The 25,094-nt window shown below is 36.5% G+C and overlaps 2 protein-coding genes across 3 annotated transcripts; both read left to right on the top strand.

Annotated features, from left to right (window-relative positions):
- Positions 1 to 1,804: 1,804 nt before the first annotated feature.
- On the top strand, positions 1,805 to 6,906 carry prdm8b (PR domain containing 8b). 2 transcript variants are annotated; one of them, XM_058774681.1, is made up of 5 exons: positions 1,805 to 1,946; positions 2,049 to 2,159; positions 4,034 to 4,258; positions 4,476 to 4,701; positions 5,027 to 6,906. In XM_058774681.1, the coding sequence occupies exons 1-5, from the start codon at positions 1,929 to 1,931 to the stop codon at positions 6,277 to 6,279; spliced, it is 1,833 nt and encodes a 610-aa protein (XP_058630664.1). In that variant the 5' UTR covers positions 1,805 to 1,928; the 3' UTR covers positions 6,280 to 6,906. The 2 variants fall into 2 exon arrangements, with proteins under 2 accessions (XP_058630664.1, XP_058630663.1); XM_058774680.1 differs by having other exon boundaries at positions 1,807 to 1,946; positions 4,476 to 4,707.
- Positions 6,907 to 16,781: 9,875 nt separating this feature from the next.
- Positions 16,782 to 24,588, top strand: fgf5 (fibroblast growth factor 5). Its single transcript, XM_058775069.1, is given in 5 exon segments — positions 16,782 to 16,818; positions 16,821 to 16,888; positions 16,954 to 17,206; positions 18,923 to 19,026; positions 23,415 to 24,588. Coding segments are annotated over 5 exon segments (819 nt in total). The 3' UTR covers positions 23,772 to 24,588.
- Positions 24,589 to 25,094: the final 506 nt, after the last annotated feature.

Genomic DNA, 25,094 nt, shown 5'->3' with positions numbered 1-25,094 from the left:
CTATATGTTTTTCTTGAATCTGCCATGCATCTGATCAGTTTACCTTCCCCTCACCCATTTACAAACTAAAAGATTTTAATTATTAATCCCATTATTAATAATTGCACTTTACCACTTTACAATTTTTATTTATTTTGCAAAAAGCTCCAAAACGGTCTTCATAAATGGCAGCAACACAACGTTTATCTTCTGATAAGAGCTATTCTGGGGGTACAAGCCACAAGAAAGATGAACATGTCAGCAGAAGGTAGTCTAAATCTCTCTTATCTATTATGACAGTTTATTAATTCTCTCGATCAAGGTTATGAGTTGGATGACATCCAAAAGAACTAAGTACGACCGTGTCCCTGTGAACCTATACCCCCAACAGACCCCATAGAGAAATCTATTGATTTGTGGAGCTCATCAAATCTTCAGACTGATTAATGTTTAAAACATTTCGCCATATCGGTTAAAACGCAGCGGGACTGTAGCGTACCGCCGCAATATGTTGAAGGAAACTCTGGTGTGTGCACTTGGCTGGCTGAATACTCACTGCTGTCTCCCACAGATGTTAATACAGACATCACAATCCAGTCGTGCTGAGGTCAGGTTGAGCACGCGGGGCTCTCGCGCTTCTCTCCTCTAGAGATGGAGCGCCACAGCAGGTGTGCACGCGACAAGCCTCCGCGCTCATGAGCCCGATCTCTGGCTGCAGCAAAGCGAAAGAGCGCCCCATATGCAGATAAGTATCAGTAGAACAGTTTGCTAATTGTCAGTTGGAGAACCAGCACTGAGGAAAAAAAGTAATGATAATTATATTACAACAACATAATATAGAGCGGAACTCGTTGCAAGTGACGACGTTGTCTGTACATTCAAAAGTCCAAGCGAAGACAAGAATCGTCCGCGATTTTAAGGAAGCTGTGGGACAAAGACACTCAATGAACAGTAACTCAGTATCACATGGAGAAACTTTTTGTTGCCCATCTAGTTAATGGCACGTTTGTAAATCAGCAGGTCTCAAAAGCAGCCATGAACAAACAAAATGATTTCCCCTAATCTTCTTAGTTTGGCTATTTTAACAGGAAAAGAATGAATAATGCTGCATAAAAATCTTTGAAAGAACTGATAAAAAACTGATGTTTTAAATTACAATGTTTTAAAAGACAGTACATGTAATCTTACTGTAATATACAATTATTCTATTTTTTTTCTGGATAATGGAGACAATTTATTATAGCTAATTAATTGGAAGGGGCATTCCCAAAATTCACTGCTCAAGAGCCATCACTTTTGATTGGATTTTATTTCTGTAAAAGTTACTGGAGTTCAAGAGGTTTATATTGCTTTGCATGTTGTTTAGTTGATGTTTACTGCTTTATTTTGGCTTCACATGTGTTGCCCTTGTGGTGTTTGTGTGGTTAAACTGGGCTCTGTCTTTGTTATTATTGGCCACAATAGAAGTCATCGTGTGCCACCTTGCCTCCTGTGTTATTATCAGTAGGCTACGTATAGGTAACAGTAACAAAAGGACAGCCCAGACAGGCTGATATATAATTGACATATATGAACTGTAAAATTTACAGTCATGAAAATGCTATCCTGTATGTAACATCACTACTGTATTTTTACAGTAAAGGTCTGCAAACACAACATGCAGTTTTTGACCATAACAACACTGTACAGTATACATTCAAAACAGCATAAGCATCATCTTTTGAATATTATTCCAACATTAAAATGAATTAAAATCAAAAACGAAAACAAATTAGTGAATGTTCTTTGTTTTACAACGTATGAAAATATTAATGATGAAATATGCATCTGTTTTAGTGACCGCGGTGCACATTATGTTTCAGCAGACACCCTGCATCTACTAGCTAACTGTCGGCGACCGAAGAGTTAAAGGGAGGAGACGAAGCGTGTCACGCCTCATTGGGCAGATTATGTGCAGCAAACAAAAAGTGTGTATGTGGGTGCCACTCAGTCAGTGTATCGGCCCCATCTGCACGCCTCTCTGCGCTCGCGAATCATAAGACGGTCGGCAACACTGTCACTTTCAACAGACGGGGAAATGTACTGACTGCACGGACTTCATCGGAGACGCTGAACACATACTTGAAGATATATTGACGGCAATTGTGAAATTTTGTGGATTATTTTATCCTAGTACCATGGTGAGTAATGACAATTTTGCAATAAAAACAGCCGGAGGCTAGTAATACACGGGGCTGTATGCAGCATCCAAACAGCATCCTCGCAACCGTGTAGAAAGCTCGCAGATGGTAGACGAGAGAGGGAAACTGGCTACACATCACAAAGTCATAAAGTTGGAATAACAACAAGACCGCAGATAAAAAGCGCAATAAATTTGAGCCTGAAATAGGAGGTCAATGGGTTCGTCTCTTCTATTTTAGAAATGCGCATATATTCATGGGTCTATTATAGTATTTAGCTGAAATGCATATTCATTGGGTCCTTTGTGTGATTCTCAGGAGTGAGACTGCGACCTCACAGCTACAAAAGGAGAGGATCGTGAAAGGAAGGGCAAAATTCACACTAAGGCTTTTTATGGATGAAGGGAACTTTAAGCATTTGTGTCTTGATAATACAATCGAGAGCCGGACGTGTCTGTTTGAAATGGCCAAGCATCTTCATCCTAAATAAATTGTCATTTAGACGCTTTGCAGATTTTTTTTTATATATATATATATATATATACCTATATATTTCCACAGTTTCATTCTGTTTTTTTATTTATTTTTTATTTTTGTGTGTGTGTATTAGGCGCGTCGGTGTCCTATACTTTATTTGAGCGATAAATAAGTAGCATTAGATTATTTTTATTTTTTTTAATGGTCTGCTTTATAATCGCAGCCTGTACCACTCAGCTGAAAAACTGTAAACGACTTTGTAAATTTAATACGATTTAAATAAACGTGTATGAAAAACAGCTGCAAAATTTAACACAATTCGAGCTGCGTTTTACCTTCAGTTTTGCAACTAACTGCAGCAACATTTCCCTCCACTCTTGTTCTTGTATAGAAATAATATTTTCACATGATTTTTCTTTTTGACCTCATCAAAAAGCTGAGAATCATGTAAAATCCAAGCAATATGCCGCACTGTTAGTGTCTGTTAAAACTATAATAAAACTATTAGAAACAGACATATGCAATATGGAATAGACTGTAGTCTATATTAAATATTTCCCCACAGTTTTTAAATAGGCTGCTAAAAACAAGTTACACTAGTGAACTGCACTTCACGCGTAACAGAGATTCAGCTCATTTGTAAATGTGCATCAGTGGTTTGAAGAAGAAAAATAATTAACTCCGCGTGCTGCCTTAATTAAAGTCTCGGGAAGAAAGTGGTGGATTATGGTAATAAGGAGACATACGTTCCTTCTTGTAGAATGGAGCTAAAGGTTAGCTGACGTGAAATCAGTGACTTTGACAGTACTATTGAATCCATTCGATATGGTCCTCGATGGTAAAATAGCCCGAACGGTCTCATAAGGCCAGATTTTCATCCTTGTCAAAGGCATGTCAAATACTTCCGACAAGTGAAAGAAAAATCTGAAAATACGCACTGAGAGTTACTAACGTAATACTGTCACGGTTACGCTTTTAAATCGAAATAATGCACTGTAAGAAATAATCTTCTTTTCGATTAGCCTGCTTTCTCTGCTTTTTTACACAATTAATACAAATATTTAATTTTGCGTTTACATTTCATAGATTAGGCTATATCTTAAATGACATACAGTATATATTACAGTTTCAACAATAACAACACTATAAAAATGGCAACAATATATAATTTAGCAATCGAAGACAAGCTTTTAAAAAGACAAACAAGGCACGGGCCTAAGTAAGACTGCGCTTTTGGAGATTTTATTAAATGGTTTGTTCAGGAGATTCACTTGGAACTGCACATAGGAACTAGGAAAAATGTTTAAAATGTTTACATACATTTTATTATTGAGAAAAAGTAACTTATGCGCGATTCTGTTTATTCACATGAATTCACTCACATTTTTGTCTTACAGCAAATGATGGAGGAATCCAGTTCGCAGAGACTGGGCTGGGATGGCGACGCCAAAGCGATGCAGCAGTGTTTAACGGATATATTTACCAGCGTGTACACCACCTGTGACATTCCGGAAAATGCCATTTTTGGCCCATGTGTTCTGAGTCACACTTCACTGTACGACAGCATCGCCTTTATCGCTCTCAAGTCCACAGACAAACGAACGGCGCCTTACATATTCAGGGTATGGTCACGCTTTATTTCATTTTCAACAAGTCGAGAATTTGAAATGTGTAGCCTATTTATTTCAGCTATATAGGCCTAAATCCAGTATATATATATATAAATAATGTACTGTAAAACTGTTGTAGAGGAATTTTATTCTTTTGAAATAATTACTGATGTATTTGCTGACGGTTCTGAGGTTTGGGCTAAATGTTTGAAATGCTTGCTGGATACAGGTGGACACCTCAGCTGCCAACAGTTCCTCAGAAGGCCTAATGTGGCTGAGGCTGGTTCAGTCGGCAAGAGACAGAGATGAACAGAACCTAGAGGCTTATGTGAAGAACGGCCAGCTTTTCTACAGGTCACTGAGGAGAATAGAGAAAGATGAAGAGATGCTGGTGTGGTATGGCAAGGATCTCATCGAGCTGCTGCTGCTGAGCTCAGGCAGAAATCAAGCCAAAAGTAAAGGTACACTTTGAAGATCAGCATGTAATCTAATATTTTTAATTTTTTTTAAGTTAAAAATAGCAGTTGTGTTTAAATACTCAGTCAATATAGTTTGATGTGTTTGCATAATATAGAATTATCAAAGATATATATAAAAAAATGCATACACATGATACAAAGTAATTTATAGAAATACAATTATAATTTTTTAAATTATGTTTTAATAAAATTAAGCATTATCATGTCATGATTATGTAACTGTTGAAGGACATTTCTTCTAAAATGTCTCTTTTCTTTTCTCTTCCCCCCTCCCCCCACCCCCACCAATTATCTGATGCAGGAACGTCGCCCTTTTTGTGCCCAGACTGTAGCCAGCGTTTCCAGTTCGAATTTCCCTTTCTGGCTCATCTAAGATTCCGCTGCACTAAGAGACTACAAAGCATGGCCAGCCCGGAGGAGGAGGCCACGGATGCCAGTGACCAGGCAAGTCTACCTCCTGCCAGGTCCAGTCCCAAACTGGGCCGATCTGATGGCTTCTCCAATCCACAGGAAGGAAAGCCATCCACAGACTTCCACAATCTAGCCAGGGATTTGGAGAATAACAGAACCAGCCCGCCGAGCGACAAAGAGGCCGAGATCCTGAGCGAGAACTCTGGAAAGCGCAAGTTCTCTGACATGGAGGACAGCAGGAACAGTGGATTATCTCAGCCTCCCAAGTCCAAAGAGGAGTTGGCCAACTCGGCGCAGCAGTACCGTGGAGCGTACGGTCTGGACGAGAGCAGGCGGGCTTTCTCGCCCTCTGTTTCAGAGTCGACGGAAATCAAGAGGAGCGCCTTCACCGAGGTCAAGAAGTCACCTCAGAGCTTGAAGCACAGCAGTAAAATCTCCAGCTCCAACTCGGAGAACAAGGAGGCTGGCCGGCCCAGCATCAACCCAGCTGAAAAGCACCTCAACATCAGACAGGTTCTCAGCGAGACTCAGCCCCCACAGTCCCGAATGGAGACCTCGTCAATTGGCAGCGCTTTCACTTCGGTGCCCCAGCAGGGTGGTGGAGGCTCGGAGAGAAAGAGTGCCTTTAGCCAGCCGTCTCGCACCTTCTCGCAGCTATCACCTCTTGTCATGGCACCCAAGCTTCTGCCGGCAGTTGACTGCCATCCTACGGTGGGCGACACCGTCTCTTCCAGTAGACTCTACCAGGCGGACCACCTCGCCGCGAAGCTCCAAGGCTCAGAACTAGGCAGCAACTGCCCCGTGCCGGGTGGCATTGCGAAACAGAACCCTTTCCTATACGCCACAGCCTTCTGGCCCAAGACCTCAGGCCCCATCCAGCTGCAAATGCCCTCTGCTCTCACGCTCCTGCCCCCTTCGTTTACTTCCCTTTGTCTGCCTGCCCAGAACTGGTGTGCCAAATGCAATGCCTCCTTCCGCATGACCTCTGACCTGGTCTACCACATGCGCTCGCACCACAAAAAGGAGTATGCCATGGAACCTCTTGTTAAAAGAAGGAGAGAAGAAAAGTTAAAGTGTCCAATCTGTAACGAGTCTTTCAGAGAGCGGCACCACCTTTCCCGGCACATGACCTCTCACAACTGAATTTTTGGGGATTTATTTGTTTTTCTTTCTTTCTTTCCTTCCTTCCTCCTTTCTTTTTTTTTTTTTTTTTTTTTTTAATCAAAAGGGAATAAGGTTAATCTGGAGGAGTAATGCCAACACGTATGCTCTCATTTTCAAAAGACGTTACTGTTTAAATGGTTTGATTTCTTCAAATGTCATGTTTTGTGTATGAAGATGCATTTTGACTTAAAAACCTAAAATCTATTTATTAAATGAAGCACTTATTATTTGAAAAAAGGGGACAATAATAATGTAAGTGTACCTTGAATTTTGTATATATTAATGTATAATGTATAGAAATCAATTCAGATGCAGATCATTTCATTGAGCGTTATTCAATGACATGTTATGTCTATATGCATAAGGATATCGAACATTGGGAACATGATGTTGAAGTGTATTTAAGAGTGCATGTAAATTATAGTTATTGGTATAAGATGCAGTCTATTCAAAATAATGTAAATACTTGTTTTGTTTGAATACAAAGTGTAATATTTTGTGTCTGTGAGAAATAGATTCAGTGTTTCTTCCTTTTGCTGAAATTTACTATTTGATAGTTTATCTAATCATGTTGAATGCTTTGACAATAAAATAGCTTTATTTTCACCTGATTGTGTGATTAATTATGCCTGACTATAAAATGACAGGGAATTATAGGTTAAACATTGCAAACGTGTACATGTGTAATCTGACCTCTTAATAGAGGATTGCACAGCGATGCTTGGTAGTGTATTTACAGTTGTCGATAGAGTTCCTTTTAAACAACAGCCATAGTTCATACAAAAACTCTTATATTATCGCATATACGCAATATTTGCCTTTGTCTTAGTAAATTATCGGTAGTCTAATATGTCTTTATTATTCTAAAATATACAATTCATCGACCATCGACCGTAATACGTGCACTAAGGAATTAGAGTAGGCGGGTTCGATCACTCATCATTTTTTGTGGGGAAATACACACAAAACAACAACAGCAAAAAGACAATTGTCTAAAATAAATAAATAAATACATAAATAAAGAGACAATATAAGTAGTCTATTATAAGGTAGCCTAAATTAAACTCAATATTTACTATGTAGTTTATTATAATAATAACAGCAACAACAGTGATCATATTATTATTATTATTATTGTTGTTGTTATCAACAACAACATTTTCACGTGAAAACCAAGCACTGAATTCAAATTTTAAATAGCGAAACGCCTGCAAGAAACACGATCTGAACTGTGGTAAATGTTATTTTAATTCTTAGACCATGAAAACAGCACATTAAATAAATAAATAAATAAATAAACAACCGAACGAAAGTCGGCTGCTATATTAAACATGAGCGCTCGTTATTTTCAAACGACTTGTTCTAGTGTCACAATAACATACATTAAAAGTGTTAATCGTTCGGTTTAATTCGCTGTTTGTGTTATTAGAATCCTGTAAAGTGCGTGTTTCAGAAAATTAAGATAAAAGCAAATACTACTTGACTCTATTAGCTGCTATTAAAAAAAAATTAAAAAAGGAAAACAGACTGTAGTAGCCTAATAAACTACTGTAAAATTGACTCGGTTTAACAAATACAATGAAACAACAGCCTTTAATGTTGCGGAAAGGCTAACTGTAAATTTACACAGGCCTAATGCATAAAAGAAAAAACACAAACACCCACTCATAATTAAAATTATATAGGCTAATCTCGATTTAGACATTTACTACATATTTATCATACAAGGCACAATTATAACAATAAAACCTTTGCATTGTCAATATATAGTCTATCTGTCACAGTCAACTGTGATTTACAATTATTGTTTTTCCTTATTAGACAATAAAACACCATATGATTGTCTTCTATTGTTTTCTTATCTTTATATTACATTTATATGTCTTTTTCAAATAGAAATTAATATCAGAACTTGCATTGTGGCGCTTGAAACCAAGGAGCCGAGAGGGAGCTACAAGCTGTTAAAATAGCTCAACAGTGACACCAAGCTTTTAAAATGAAAAATTCAACCAAATCGAGATTTTTAAAAATGAATTGTGATTGCCTGATATTGCAGAGCATAGTCTGCCACCTAACGGTCAACACAGGAGTCAACAAAGCCAAAGTTCAACCAGCTAGTCATTTAGTTATTTTAATTAGCCTATAAAATAACTAAATGTAAAATAACTAAAATAATTTAGTTAAAATAATGTCGTTATTTTAATTAGTTACTTAAATTTATAAATAAAAAGTGATCTTCTGAGTAAGGGGGAAAATAATATTGCCTTCAATAAGGCACTGAACTTTGGTTCAATGTGATATCAATGTAATAAGTGGACCTAAAAATAAACCTTTCATAATCATAAAAAGCCATGAAAGAATTCAGTCCAGAATATGAGGTAATAAGCTGGGAGATGATGATAGTCACTTATACTTACAGAAGATATTTATTGCCTGACCCATGTTTTGTGACTGGAGTCATCCGTCCCTTCATAAGCTCCAGTTACATTTGTCACGGTATCACTCAGCACCTCTCGGTCAGGCTCAGTTTATACCCTTCTCACATGTGGCCAATGTGGTCACCCTTGGCTAACCTAGCTGGCCCGCTTCTCATACTTTACGTGTGATTGTGTCCTATGGTGAACTGCTCTTCTCTGCATCTGTCTCTTCCCTTCATCTTCCTGTTGTTCTCTAACATCTTGGCAATGGGGCCCTTGCATCAAAATAGATCTGTGTGAAACACACCGATCTCAAACAGTATGTATATAAGCATGGTATTTATAGATGATTCACACTAACGATGCAGTGACATCCGAGATCATGACGAGAAGCATGTGAAAGTCAAATGCTTGATTTATAACTGCCTATTTACTGATTTACTGCATTTCTCTGTGGGATATAACAAATAGACTAACCTGTGTAATTTTGCAAATCAGTACTTGTCAAATGATATATATATATATATATATATATATATATATATAGTGTAATGTTTATTATAAATGATTTATCCATACACATCATTATTTTTTTTTTTAAATCATGTTCACTTGTCATTTTTAATAAAAAGCATTAACTCTCCAACTTTCTTCCCATGTAGAAGCAATCTGTCACTCAACAGATATGAGATCCCAGCAATTTAGCAAACAACAACTATCCAACAATCCAAATAATTCCCAGTGGACACATTGGGCCTACATTTAGTTTTTTCTCTTTTGAGAAGCAGTTTCACTAAGATACACATTACAATAAGGATGAAAAGATGAAGGCAAGTTCCTTTCCATGCAAACTTTAATACTTTAATAAATGAGCCAGTAGTTTGATATGAGAAAGTTCATATGAGTGGTCAGAATTGCAATGGATGACAGCGAATATTATGAAATGTAACTGTATGCCACAGTTAAATACACAATTAACATCAGTAATCTATATGTGTTTGTTTGAACCTCTAAATTGTCTTCAACAGTTGCCTGTTTATTCTGTGGATTAGCTATTGTGTCATTGCTTACCACTGGTTGCCTCTATCTATATGAACAACAGGCTGCTTAAGTTATTTTAAAGCAGGACACATTCAATCTTCCTCCGCGCTGACATGGACAAATTTACACTTAGCGTTCACTTCAAAGATGAACAGATCTGCTTTATAGACATGCTTTTGCACTTAGCATGCTCTCTGTCCTCCTCAACTGTTTGTACCTGTCTTCTGTGCGTCTGCCTTGCAAATTCTAAGCATTGCTGCGAGTAATAGACAGATCTGAGAGCAGGCGAGTATTTAAGCTGCACCTGTCCTTCCTCTTCAAACTTCTGTCCTTCATGGGTCATACACAAAATCTTCAAGTAAAGAGAAACAGATCATCAATTGATTTTAGGCATCTTCTGCTGACTCTCTTTTGTTGCTTATTCAGTATACCTTAAATATATGTTTTTTCAAGGCTATTTTTATGTTTTATATTAAAGGGATGGTTCACTCAAAAATGAAAACTCAAAAACCTTTATAATTAACTTTCTTATGGGAAACACACAAAAAATATATATTTTGAAAAGTTATTTTCTTCATGTATTGTAGGACAAAAACAGTTGAAACATTCTTCAAAATATCTTCTTGTGTGTTCCACAACAAAAAGAAAGTCAACGACACGAGTAAATGACAGAAATTTTTATTTTTGGGTGAACTATCCATATTAAGTACATATTAACTATTAAGTGGTTTCTTCCTACAATAAAAAAAAAAAAGGTGTAGAACCAATTCCACTCAGAAAGTTCTATAGTAAATTTCACAAATAATTACAAAGAAATGGCAAGTACCATTGTGAAATTTTCAATTTTAAAGTTTTAATGACTGATATACAATTTTCTTTCTCTTATAAAATGCAATTTCTTATAAACAGTTAATTTTACAGTTCATGCCTGCTAAAAGAACGATATTAATGTGCTGAGAATGAAATTTTAGAGAATGGATTTCTCGTGCAACTGTATCTTTGATGCTTATGGATCTGCACTTTTTTTAGACATACGTAGATTTATCTTTTGCATGCATATAAAATCAAAGCAAAGTGCTCGTTCACATTCCATAGTTACAGTTATACTGAGCATGCAGGTGTCAGTAGCTCAGCCGATAACAATGTCGGACACAGCTGTTGTTCGCTCTGCAAATGCAACGTGGTGAACCACAATCGAACATAAATTATGCAACCGCACAAAAGATGTACCAGTCATTCATGCACCGTTAATACAGATACCAGCACCATCACGTTGTCGTTGCTGGGTCATGCCAGGCCGTGATTTATATGTCGTCAACAGGAACAAGCTGTATGCTTTACTAAGGCATTGTACTAGTCACACATTTTATCTTGACTACCACCAGGTTTGTTGTTGTTTCTTGCTCTGGGTCATTTGTCACAGTGCACAGGGTGCTGCTCTCAGAGAGAGGCCGCTTTAAGCGCAGCGGTAAAATATAGGCCTTCGGAAATCCACTGTAAAACTATACGGAACTAATCTTTCAGCGCTGTGCAGGCATTTCAAGTGTCCGGCTCTGATTACTGCGCCTTGAGCCAAAGCAGTCAGGTAGGCCTGAAGGTGGATTTATGATACGGGAAGTGCACAGGAAACTCCCTGTTGATTGGTGAGAGGGGGGAAATGGTGACTGTTTGTTGGTTTTACTAGATAGGAATAAGGTCTAGAGACGGGGAAGGATGGGAAGACTTCAAAAGATGCATTTCTCTAGTACACAAGAGGGATAGGACTTCACATCAGAGAGTCCGGCAATTTCCGTAGCCTCAACTATGACCCGAAGGAATGAAGCCTGGAGCAAAAGCTTGACACTCAAAGGAAGATGCATTGAGCACCGAGAGAGGTAGATGTAGATAATGTATTAGAAAAAGGCTGTTGTTGAACATTAGAGGTTTTTCAGAAGCTAGGTGGTCAATGAGAAACAAACTCTCAGAGGGAGCTTCGGCTCACATCAATGCATACTGTTACTAAAAAAAAGTATTTTTGTTCAAATTTCTTAATATAATGTGATACAGAGTCACATCACAATGTTATAAGGATAAATTATGTATATGTGAAAATACACACGTATAGAATTGATTATAGACACTCTTCAAGGAGTACAATGCATTTAAATAAATATCTGAACCATTTGAAATATTACATATTACAATCATTTATTATACTAATTATGTACCTTATTTTGTTTAATTATGACAAATATATGTAAAATACATTCAAAAATAAATAAACATTTTTAAAAATTGCTTATTTTGTACAATACTGTGTATACGTAATGTAATATTTAAAATAATATGTTTAAAATTTATTTCACATATTTAAGAGAAGAAATTAAGAAAATATGCATTTATATAAATATACCTACAAATATACAGGTGCACCTTATGCACTGTAAAAAATTTCAAGCGGTTTCAACCAATTATTATTTAGTAACAAGTTCCATAGAAATTTTACGCTCAGTCAATGGAGAAAATTCATTCACGCCATGGAGAAAATATACATAAGAAATATACGTAGCAATTACACCAACTTCTTGCACAGTCTCTATTTTTAAACTATTATATAACTATTATTAGAAAGGTGAATGATGCATTTAATCATCCATAATGAGATGCTGCAGTTAAAAATACCACATAAAAGCAAATAACACTCACTGACACTTTTTAAAAGTACATTGGTAGCCTTTTATTTACCTCTGACTGGGGTGTCTATCAAGGGGGAGGCAGAGTTCACCCTGTTCGTTTTTATCTTGCCAAATCTGTCAGTAGGTATACTGATGGCTCTACACTGACAGCGATTTCACTGCTCACTGACAGGCAACTCTGTCTGCAACAAGTGAACAGGTGCTTCTTTGTTCCTCACCAAATGCCCTCGGACACTTTGCAAAAACACAGCGCTGGCTTTCTCACAAATGAATGGTGTACTACTTTGTCCAAAGCAAATGTTTAGATCTATTACAGATTATATGCTTGGCCGATCCATGGGCTGTTTTGAAAAGACGTGTTTGAAATGCGTGGCCATTTTCACGTCGCCTCATGCTCCAACTCTTAGGAATGGGAGGAGGGAATAGGGTGAGAATCCTTGACCCTTAGAGTACAACTCAAAAATGGGTCTCTGGTTTGAGGAAACCTCTAGACTGAGAGCAAAAACCTTCTCTCCTGTTCCGCCTTGCTGCGGTGGAATGTTGCAGATGACTGTTGGCACGTTTGCAAAGGACTAAGGCTGAGAAAGTGGTTCAGGGGTCACAACACATACATAACTTGATTGTTATTTCAATAGTGAAATCTACACGAACCATCAGAGAAACACCCTCAAGCAAATGGAAATTCCCTTGTCACGTCGTGACTTTAAAATAAATATCAATGATTCCCAAATCAGCGGCTGTAAAAGGGCTTGTAAAATAACACTAACTAAGAGGAAAATTAGAAAAAAGCAGGTTTCTGCAGGTAAATTTAAGACTTTTTAAAGACCTTTATCAGACTAAATAAAGACAATTTAAGGAATAAATTGAATTGAACTGAATTGAACACAAATCTTCCTCGATAATTGTTTTGCTTTCCATTGAAAATGTCAAATCAAGGTACATATATAGCAAAATGACATAAGAAGTTGTCTTGTTTTCTAAAATATTTTTCAAAATGAAGTAGATTTATGATTAAAACAAGAACATGCCAGTGGGCTCAGAACATAATTCAACTTACTTCAACAGGAAAACATGTTTTCACACCCCACTGACATTTTTGTTTAGTTTTGTTTTAAGCATAAACTTAGACTTTTTTTCAGTTTTTCAGAAAACATCGCAAGTGTTTAGATATTTGTACTGGAAAACAAGACAAAATAGTAAGGAAGATATCATTTTTGCTGTGAATGCAACATTTAATGCCATGAAATATTGAATTTAAGACTTTCCGCATCTAATAAAGCATTTTTAAGGCCTTAATGTGTGGAAATGCGAATTAAGACTTTTAAAGACCTTTTTAAGACGGAAGGAATTTTTTTCCTTCTTTAAACGCAAATACTTGCCCAAATGCATTATGGTGTAATTTTTCCTATTTGCACATATATATTAACTTCCACATTATATCATAAAACATAGCAAGTCATACAATTCATGTAATATTTGCTTATAAAAACCTTTTACTGTACTATATAAAAAAATTACTGTACATTTGATACAGCTTCTAAAAGTATTATCTATCAAGAAGGAGACTCCATACAACATTACTGCCAAAGCATGTGAGCTAACAACCATTAGCCAAAAGACAAAATTATTGAGTAGTAATCTTTAAGTGGACCAAACAGTCCCAACACTGTCCAGACACCATCACTCGTGGCAGTACCTGAAAACTCATCTCCTCCCCTGTTACTCAAAAGCTTAATTCACAGATAATGATCGCTTGTGCCAAAACAATAACAAATGATTCTTCCCCAAGAGAGAAAATCCTGCATGATACTACAAAGTTGTTAAAAGCCAGGATCATTGATGAATCAATCAGGATCATCAGTGTTTATACTCATCTGGGGTATTACCTCATTGCAGTTACTGGAGGGTCCAACACAAACAAATGGCCTTTACAATTTGGGAGGTAAACAGTTCTGCACTGTTTACATTAAAGTGATCAATCCGTGTTGTGCAGCAAGTGAAACAGACATCACAGACCTCCATGTCTCAGCCATTCATCTAGTGATTAAGATCGTAAAGTTTTCAGGACACATTCCTTTCAAATTACTGAAGGCTGCCAAAGCATCTTAAAGGTAACTTAAGATGCTGTGAGCAAAATCTACAAATGCTCAAGGATCATGCAAATTCATGCATGTAAGGCATTAAGAGCATATAGCATGCATATTTATATGAGCCTTGCCGTCTACAAAACAAATAGCATGCTTGACTAGTTCACAATAGCTTTGAATGCTAAAATATTCATGAATATACATACTATTTATGTGTTATGTATGTGAGGATTTATACTGTAAACTTCAAAGATCTTGTGATCTATCCTGTCCAGGTTTTGTACAGACATGTTGCAATTAATCTCTAACTATGAATAACACAATATTGTGTGTAGATGATTGAAATTCATATGTTTCAGACATTTTAAAAAGAACATGAAATTCCCACTGTGCTGTCCTTAAAGCAGAAAACGTGTAGTGCTGCTTTTCGCTCTGCAGGTAGCTGTACTGAAACAACTGGCCTGGACACCACTATTGTTTCATTTAATAGAGAGATAATAAGGGAAAAACTGAGAGGCTTTCAAAGGTCCTAATAAAACTGTAACTTACTGGTTATTTAAATAATACATTTTGTTTCATTTGGTGTTGTCATTAACATGTGCTACAAATTAATCCATGTAACACAGTTTATCTTATGGTGAGTCACAAACTGCCACAATTTTACCAGTCATTAGTTTTTAAAATAGCAACATTTCCACTATGAAATTAATCAAGGATGATCACAGTGATAATGTATGTCACTAAAATTATTACACTGTATCACTCACTGCCCATGTCCTCACTTTATACAAAATAAAATATAGATGTTAAACGTAAGATAACTGAAATAAAATTCTACAAAAGAAACATTCATACTATGTTCTGACTAAAAGAAGACAAAAAATAAAGAAATAAGAAATCTTCGTTTTACAAGATTTCACAGCTGCACGTGTCAACACTAGATATTAATGAATACATTTCATATGAAAGTCAGTCTTCATCCTGAAGGTCCTCTTAACAAAAAGAATTGTATAGTTGTACATTTTTAAGTTTGTTGCTTGCTTGTCCCAGGAGGAGTCAGTGCTGAGAACTTCCAACAATAATGTAACTGTCTGAGTGATAGACACGCTCGTGCGCGAGGATGAGCAAAACTACGGCGCTACATGAGGACCTGTACGCATTAGATAGACAGCTTAGACAATCGCTTCTCTTCCAGTCATTAATTATATGTTTGTCCACCCAGTTGTATATAAAACGCTTAAAGAGTCTGTCTTTGGTCCCTTTACGTGACGCTCTTTTCTCTGATTAATTTATTCAGAAAAACATAGAGCCTCTTATGATAAACACATGTTTGCAGTAGGCTATTAAAAGTTACTTACATTATTTTTTTTTTTTTATGTGGGATTTAAAGTAAAAGATATCTATAATAAAGATATCTTTATTATATTTCTTCAGTCACAAAATCCTTTATTAATCCTAAAAAAAAAAAAAAATTAATTAATTAATTAATTAAAGAAGAAGAAGCAGTTAAGAGATTTTGCTGTGTACCTTTACCTATAAAAGTCCAACGGTGTAACCAAAACGCAGGAGGGCATTTTTGTGAGAGGAAGAAAAAAAAAAACAACATCATGAAATACTGTTTGTCAAGGTCATAAAGTCTATAAAAAAATAATAAATATTTATTGGCTACATAGGACCTTATGTATGTATGTATGTAGCCTATGCATGTAAGTATGTAGGCTATATGTATTTATATATTACCTTTTTTTTTTTTAAATGTGTTTTGTTGAAGTCAAATGGAGGAACCAAACCTCTTGATATTAATTTAAAAATGTATTTGTAAATCACCTTGGAAAATAGGCTATGTGAAAGCTTGTTTAAAAAAACAAACAAAACAAAACAAACAAAAAAAAAATGTGAAAGGAAAGTATTTCGTACTTTCTACTTCATCATGGTTACACCACTTGACATTAAATGGCATTTTGGCATTTTTCTGGAGCTGTACTGATAGGCTACAGTATAAAAGTTTTTTTTTTTTTAAATGGCAAATACATTCAAAACATGACTACAAGTCTTACGTTTCTAAGAACTCGCCACGTGTTTTAAACTAGATTCCTAACACATGTCTCCGTTTGATCACCTAGAACATCATTAATTGTCACTGACCCATGTATTTAAGTATAAATAAATAACTGCACATTCCTCTCCTTGGTCAAGACGCGCTGTTTGGAGCTAACATCTCCAACGATATATATGAATGTTTCGTCCGATATAAATTGAGGATGAGAGAGAGCGTCCTGCACATCTCAGGCACGCATCAAGCAGTGAGATCATTTGTGATATAAATATCTCTTTGCCAGCAGATCTGCTCCAGCTCCTGCAGCTGAGGGTAATGCCCACCAGTGAAACAGCGAGTTACCTCAGAGCGCTGGAACAGCAGCAAAATGCTGGAAGTGGCCTAGCACGCTCACAGACAGCTCTCTGGAAAGAATGAACGTTCCTCTCCTGCTTTTACTCCTCTTTCAGTTGCCTCGCTCTGCAGTGCTTACGGGATCTGAACGCGCGTATTTGGAGCACCAACTTGTCGAGGAAGGGCGCGTATCAGGGCGCAGGACTGGAAGACTGTACTGTAGAGTTGGAATAGGTTTCCACCTTCAGATTCACCCCGATGGAAGAGTCAACGGGAGTCACGAACCTAATCCGTTAAGTAAGTTATCATTTACCAATCTTTACAGACATCTGGAGAGCTAAATTCAAATTAGTGACTGATTGATCCTTTTTTCAAACTTAGTATGCCTGCACAGTGTTCGATTATGATTTTCCGAAAGAAATAAATTTACCATTACTCATTAGGAATGGAATTATGCTAATTAACATCCAAAATGAAGATAAATTATTCAAAAGACCAAATAGAATCTAAAAAATGATTTAATGGCATGTATGTTTAAACAGTTTTGCCCAATAGAGAAGGTCCTTACAAGTCACAGAGACAGAATCTTATTGATGGGCTGTGCAAAAGTAACTGCTATTGCAGACTGATCTGACTGAATGAATGATAAACTAGTGCTTCCTCTAGTTGGAGTCTCTTGTTTGGAGCGGATGTTTATTTACAGGTATGGGAACAGGTGCAGCGGCTGAGATCAGAATGCCAGTGAGCTGAAAGCTGGAGTGAGTGGCATCATTAACATGCCATGCACTAGATTTCTGTTAATGGTTGAATAGCTGGGTACACATACCATAGTACTAGTCTATTTAGAGGGTCTACTGTCAAACAGATGATCAAAATTAGATTAAAGTAAAAAGGACTTTGAGTTTAGCTGTGGGTGTTAAGTCCATGTGCCAGACAGAGTATTTAGAAAGCAAACATCATAGACCTGAAACATCTCTCTGAAAGAATACACCCTAACCAATCTCATTTTTAATGTCAACAAACAGTAATGACCAATAATGCCTTAAATACTAAAAAGATGGATGATCTATCCAAATGCCAGTCAGTTTTTATATTAAGCTATCAACTCTTATGTGTAGTTCACTTTTGTAAATCCACCTCAAAATATTTTATATATATATATATATATATATATATATATATATATATGATTAACAGTGGTAACAAACAGGCTCTTTAAAATCAATAAAAAAGCTTATTTTTGGACCCTATGGACCCTATAACTACACACACGTTAAATGAAGAGCACCCAAACTTGTAGGACTGGCATTGGGAAGTCATGTTCATTTTTCTGGTGGATGATTTTTTGTGATGTTAGTGTGTTTTACAGTATGTGTTGCAGGGGTTTCATATTCTTTACTTACTATACATATATAAGGATCTAATATCCTGACTAATATAAAAGAAGACAAAAAGACAGATGAAAAATAGGCTACATACTCACAGTCAGTGTGTGGTGTTAAATGTATTTATTAACAGATGTGACTCAGATTGTACATTGTCCTGTACGTACAACAGTAGGCAGGAGGGGATAGAATAATGTTTAACTGAACTAATCTCTCTTGCTGTAGCATTCAATAATACTTCTAACCAAAATGTCAGAGAACAATAGATTTCATATTGTGTCTTTAAGAATTGAATGTTTAAGAATTTGAATGTTTCTAAACTATTTTCTGTGTAATATCTCCTGCTTTTGACCTGCAAGATATAAAGCTAAAAACACTTGATTTTTTTATGTTATATATTCTCTGCCCCATACTTTTCCAACCATACAATACCCATATGTATTGCCTTTTTTAAAACATGAGAGAGGTTGATGCAAGTTATGGCATCAACTAATAATGCCTCGTGCCATACATATGTCAATAACATGGCATGCTTGTGTGTGAACATAGCCATTGTTTGACCTTTGACACTTAGGACATAAAGGTCATCAGTTGTCACTGCAATTGTTGTGTTTTTTTCTATCTGTAGGTGTGCTGGAGCTGTTTGCCGTGTCTCAGGGGGTCATAGGGATCCGAGGAGTTTTCAGCAACCGATTTCTAGCCATGAACAAGAGGGGGAGGCTTCATGCGACTGTAAGTCTAACCCAACACAATATAAAGTGGATGCAAACCAATCCAAATATGCCGAACAAAAACTCCCCATACACACTTTTGAAGGAAATCTCGGCTTACTGTGATATTTGTGAGCCTCTGCAAATTCTCTCAACAAAGACTTGAACAGCACAAAGCAGTGGAGAGACACACTGGAGTTTCAGAGCAATCTGGCTTTGCAGGGGTCTGGGCTGTCTGATAGAAGGCAGAGCTTATTAGCATGTGTTAATGGGAAGTGCAGATTAAAACGAGTCTGGGGTAGTTGATAATCTTGCAAGGAAGGGAATCAATATGTGTGTAAACAAAGTTGGACAGCTTTAAGGACACTTAGCATGCAAACAGCAAGAACTGGGACTTATGCAAACAAAGCAACAGTATATGGAACTCTAATCTGTATTCATATAGCTTTAAAATTAGAATTGTTTAACTCTCCCATAATACAAACTGTCTTTTCTTTCAATTTTTCTCCCCCAAGAAGAGAGAGAGAGAGAGAGAGCGCATAATACATATTTAATAAAAATGTTTTTGAAAGTCTCTTACACACAACATCAAAAAGAAAAAAACTAAACAAACAAACAATAAAACAGTAATATTATTACAATATTATTACACTTTTTAAATAACTATTGTCTATTTTAATATGTAATTTTCTCCTGTGATGGCAAAGCTGAATTTTCACCAGCCATTACTCAAATCTTCAGTGCCATTATCCTTCAGAAATCATTAATAATATTGCATATAATAATATGCTCAATGTTTCAGTTGAAAATGTGTTTTCTTAATGTCTTTGATGAATGCAAAGTTCAAAAGAACAGTATTTATTTGAAACAGAAAAGTTTGGTAACATTATAAATGTCTTTACAGTCACAAAAACACCTTATTGCATCCTTGCTGAATAAAAAGTATGTGTATATATATGTGTGTATGTATAATTAATCAATTGTTCTGTATTTATGTGGACCCTACTTCACATTAATGTCTTACAATTTTAGAAAAATCTCGTAAGGGGCGGATAATAAAGTAGTCTGATAAATCTGAGGATTAGCCTCCGAACTGCTGCAGACATCATCTGTAATTAAAGCAGCTGCAGCGGCTCCATCAGACTTGAATTGGGTTTCATTTCCTCAGACCAGCTACAGTTGCACAGGCTTATTTAATAGCTGTCAGCTTGGGTTTTAAACCCCAAGCACTTCACTTCGTAGACAAGTCGGCCAAACCAAAAGAGTATCAAATGACTTAACGTCTGATTTTTGTTGCACTGTCTGTCATATTTAATATTTCGATGTTTTCATAGTGGCAATTTATTGCTTCGATAATGGCAAGGAAAACAGATGTACATTATGTCTTGTGACCTACCCAGCAAGCTATTACTAACATAATCTTTGCAAAGCTTAAGAGGTCACTGCATTTATTAAGAAAACAATAGAGAGCGGGTGAGAAACCAAGAGGGAAATGGAGATGCAACCATCTCCCATTCCATGAAACGTGGATTGCTCATGAGCCAGAGATGTGACTCAAACGTATCTTTGCTCACATGGTCTAAAGGTAAAGGAAACAACTCTGAATAATACAGCAACACTTACGAATGGGAACAAATCTGCCGTGCCAAGATGTAATTACTCGTATCTGTGTCTGCAGCGGTATAATAATAATAATGCAAGGCTGAACAGTGGAGGTACCACAATATGGGAAATCTTGAGAAAGGATTGTTTGTGGATAATATTCACAAAGAAAGCTGTCAGAAAACAGACACAGGTCAAACAGCTGTGCAAGTTCATGACTTAACAATAAAATGTCTACTGCTTGCAGACATCTGAACAGACATATGGGATTTCTTCTATCTCTTCAAACATGGATCGAAATAACCCCCAAAAAAATGTCATAAAAGGATGTATCCTCAACAGCTGGCTGCTGTTTAAAACGGCGGACATAAAGCACTTCCAGAAGACAGAAACCATGTACCCTAATCAAACAAACGTTCAGATGTTTTTGGGGCAAATTACCACATTAAGGAGAGAGAGCCCCTGTGAAGTTATGGTGGGTCAAGTTGTGACTGGCATGTTTAGAAAATATTGTAATGGCACCATTTTCTGCTTTACTGCACTCTTCAGCAAACCAGAACAGTTTTATTATTTCAGAGTTTGGGAATTATGCAAGACCTCTTACTTGGGACTGACCCTCATTAAATTCATGATATAGTTTCCCACCAGATGTATTTTTAGAGAGTGAGGCCAAAATTCTTAATAATGTTGGTTGGTAATATAAACTGCTGTTTACAAACTAACAGTGTTCCCAAAAAGTGTTTGAACACATTCATTTCTAATAAAGAACATTTTGTGAAAAATGTAATACCATGCAAACACATTCATACTTTTTTACCCAAATATATGTAATGTATAAATGTAAATGAATATATATTTACTATAGAGTTCATTATCTAGAAACACACAGGGCAGCATTTTTGTTCACATCAAGCAAGCAATAAGAAATCAAATCTAGATATCAGCAGTGTTGTAGTTGAGTCTTTACTCAGATTCCAATGAGCTGGTCTCAACTACAACACTGGGTATCAGATATACCTACAGAGGAGTCACATTCGACAGAGAGCCAGAGAAGAAACAATAACAGACCAGAAATGAAGTAGTCTTATCTAAGTTTGCTTCATGCCTGCTATCTAGCATCTAATTGAACTATCTGAGCTTTGTTCAGATATTTAAAAACATTTACTAGAGAGAGATCTAATGGATGTCTGGTCTTGTCAGTGTATGGCTGCATTTCTGAAAGCCTACCTAAGGAGAGAGGCTTGCACATAACCACAGATTGCCTACAAACAAGCATGTGTCCTGCTTTCCTGCACCCTGGAAGGATAAAGTTATTTCATAGCCTAATGAGTTTTCAGCCCACACAAACGAAGCTCTGCTTCTGTCAGTCACCCCAGTCTTTGATTGGAAAGTCGGTTTTGATGACTTTGAGCTAGGAGATAAAAGTAAGACTTGCAATTATTCTGAAACCCCCTCAATGCTTCATTCTGGGGCTCGGTGTCTATAATCTGCTTGCTGCTTTTCATTAGCTCTCTTTATGAGGGGCTAACTCAATCAGGCCACAAAGTGTTCTCTCTCCAGCAGCTGCTAATGTGGCATCCTACAAAGTGTGTGCACAGTAATTACTTATTGTGTGCCCAAAGTGTTAAAGCTTTATTGATGTGCTGAGGCACTCTCTATTGCTGAGGTAAAATTGAAGCACAATACAAAAGCTGATCACTTCCATATACAGTTCTGCTTGTAAGTGTACATATACCATTTTTTTATATATATATATATATATTGCCTTGATGAAGCTACATAAATTAAGATTCAAGTTGTGCATTAGTACATGGTCCTACAACTTTAATTTCCCAGCATTTTCTGCACACATGGTTTTTCCCACAATGTCATCCAGCTTTGCCACTCAGGCAAATATATTGAGGGACACATAAACAACTACAACAAGATGCAAATTGTCATTATTGTTTAAAGAGAATATTTTAAGTAATTAAAGTTTTGAGAAATACATTTGTAAAAGATTATATTAAAATATAACATTCTTGTGGAATTTGTAAAATTAAAAAATAAAAAAATCTCCTGTGCAGCATCTTCAGGACAGGGGACAGTACTAAAATATGATTTGATTTTACCCATTATTTTTTAAATGCTACAGATTCTGCAAGGGATATGTAAACTTATAAGCACAACTGTAATGGTTATTATTTGTTTTAGTTGGATCTATACAATATATTTAATACAGTATTTTTCCTGTATTGTTCTATCAATAGTCTATCAGTCTATAAAATTATCTAATAATTTATGATGAAAATCGAGCTGGAAAAGAACTACATGTCGGGTAAACTGATCATGTCCTCTAGTGTTGTGTGGTATCTACTATAATACAAACTGCTACTCTGAATAAAGAAGAATTATTTAATTCCATGGTGAAGTATGCAACAATGATCTATTTTTTTTTTTTTTTTTTTTTGGTAGGCTCACATTAACAAACTTGCTGAATACCTCGCAGAAAGAAAAAAAAAAAGCTTATGACGATTACATTTATACTAGAAATAGTAAAAGTTATTATCTCATTTGAAAGTAAGATGTACAAATAGTACAGGAAACCATACACTAAATAAACACCATTGCAGCTGGACTCCGGCTGAAGTACAAACAAAGATCATCAGAGGGATCTAGTATCATTCACAGGCTGTGTTGAAAGCCAAGATTCAAGACATATTAACATGACCATTAACATGCACAGGCGTATAAGTATCAGACTGAACAACTTGTTGGTTTTCTATCTTTGTATCTTTTCATTCCCCCTTTTCCTGTCCTTTTCCCCAGGAGAGCTTTACAGATGACTGTAAGTTCAGGGAGCGGTTTCAGGAGAACAGCTACAACACGTACGCCTCAGTGATCCACAAGAACCATCGCACTGGTAGAGAGTGGTTCGTGGCACTTAACAAGAGAGGTAAAGCAAAAATGGGGTCTAGTCCGAGAGTGAAGTCACAACATGTGTCTACACATTTTCTGCCGAGAATGAACTCGCATCAAAAGACTGAACAAGGATTCACAATAACAGACAAAGAGCAGGAAAAACAACCACATCCACCAACACCCTCAATAACGAAAGTCGCAGCCAACACCGGAAAGAAGAATCGACCAGTAGTCAAATACTGGCCCAAGTTTCGATTCGGATAAACCAGTGCTGTCTTAAACATGGATTAATCTTGCAAAAATACAAGCTGGGAAAAAGTTGGTTTGCTGAAATACCAGTTTTCTCATCAGGATAATCAATACTTGCTTAACTTACATGACTTGAGCATTCCGGTCATCATGTACATTAAATGTCAAAGGGCTGAATCAGCCTATCATAAGACATTTTCAGGACGGAACTTCTGAAGTCTGATGTGCATTTCATGAGGATCTTCTGAAAATCATATATATTTGAACTGATCTGCATTATAATCCTCAGTGATTTTACAAAATATAACTACATTTTTATATTATACCTCACTGTATTTATACCATATATTTATGTCTCTACAAGCTTTTTTGCACACAGTTATCCAGCTCCCAAAATTATAATGTTTGTGATGGTAATATGCAAATATATTTTTTAAAAAGGTGAACAACAGTACAGGAAAAGGAAGGCATATTTTGAATGCTTCTGGGCTGAATTATGCACATGCATTGCTTATTTGCATAAAAAAGTCCATATTTCTTCTCTTTGAACAACTAGATATCTGTCTATCAAAACTATCAGGCTAGATGCTGACTGTCATGGAAATTAAAATCCTGTCATGACCCCAGTGCATTCCACAGAAGAGCGATGTCTCACAAAGATAAACATGTCTTATGGGACTGCTCTGTGTTTTTTATGAGCTCTGCTCATTGGTGTATCAAATGGCAGACAGTCGTGGTATGACCCTTCACAAAATATCCCTATAACTGTCAAGCAGGGTGCACTGAAACGGTGTGGAACTCATCTTTAGTGTTTACAGGTGATTGCAACCATAATCCATTTCCAAACTTTTCACAACAATTCATTTCTAATAAACATTTCACTATAATGAGTTTAAAAACATCCTGCGTGTAATTCCTAAAATTATTCTGAGGCTATTGTCTGTTTTACAAACTACCACAATATAGGAATGCTGTGCTTTTGTATTTGGAATGGGAATATATTAGGATACAACAGAAATCCTTAAAAGATCATAAAGGTTTAATCACAAATATTATTACACACTTTGTTAATTCTGCATTAGATTCTCCTGGAATCAACGATGTGGCCAAAATGGTGGTGGTAGTGGATGTCTGAAGACTTGCCCATTGCAATTGACACAACAGCTGGCTTGTGCCATTACCCTGTTGGGCTGATCCAAGGGGTAAAGTCAGGGTTTGGTGGAGGTCAGACATTCCACCAGAAAATGGTTTACAACAGTGTCTCATCAAACAGGTTGAAATACAGGGGTCAAGACATCCACATCAAATGGTGTCTGCATAAGCCATAATGCTGAACAG

This window comes from Onychostoma macrolepis, chromosome 05 (genome assembly GCF_012432095.1).
Source record: "Onychostoma macrolepis isolate SWU-2019 chromosome 05, ASM1243209v1, whole genome shotgun sequence".
In the NCBI taxonomy this organism is placed as follows: Eukaryota; Metazoa; Chordata; class Actinopteri; order Cypriniformes; family Cyprinidae; genus Onychostoma; species Onychostoma macrolepis.
Note: the sequence above shows the minus strand (reverse complement) of the source record. Positions and strands in the feature narration are given on the sequence as shown.

Coding starts and splice junctions, on each gene's coding strand:
- prdm8b (XM_058774680.1), top strand. Junction 4,259..4,475: donor CGGCGCCTTACATATTCAGG/GTATGGTCACGC, acceptor TGCTGGATACAG/GTGGACACCTCAGCTGCCAA. Junction 4,708..5,026: donor AAATCAAGCCAAAAGTAAAG/GTACACTTTGAA, acceptor TATCTGATGCAG/GAACGTCGCCCTTTTTGTGC.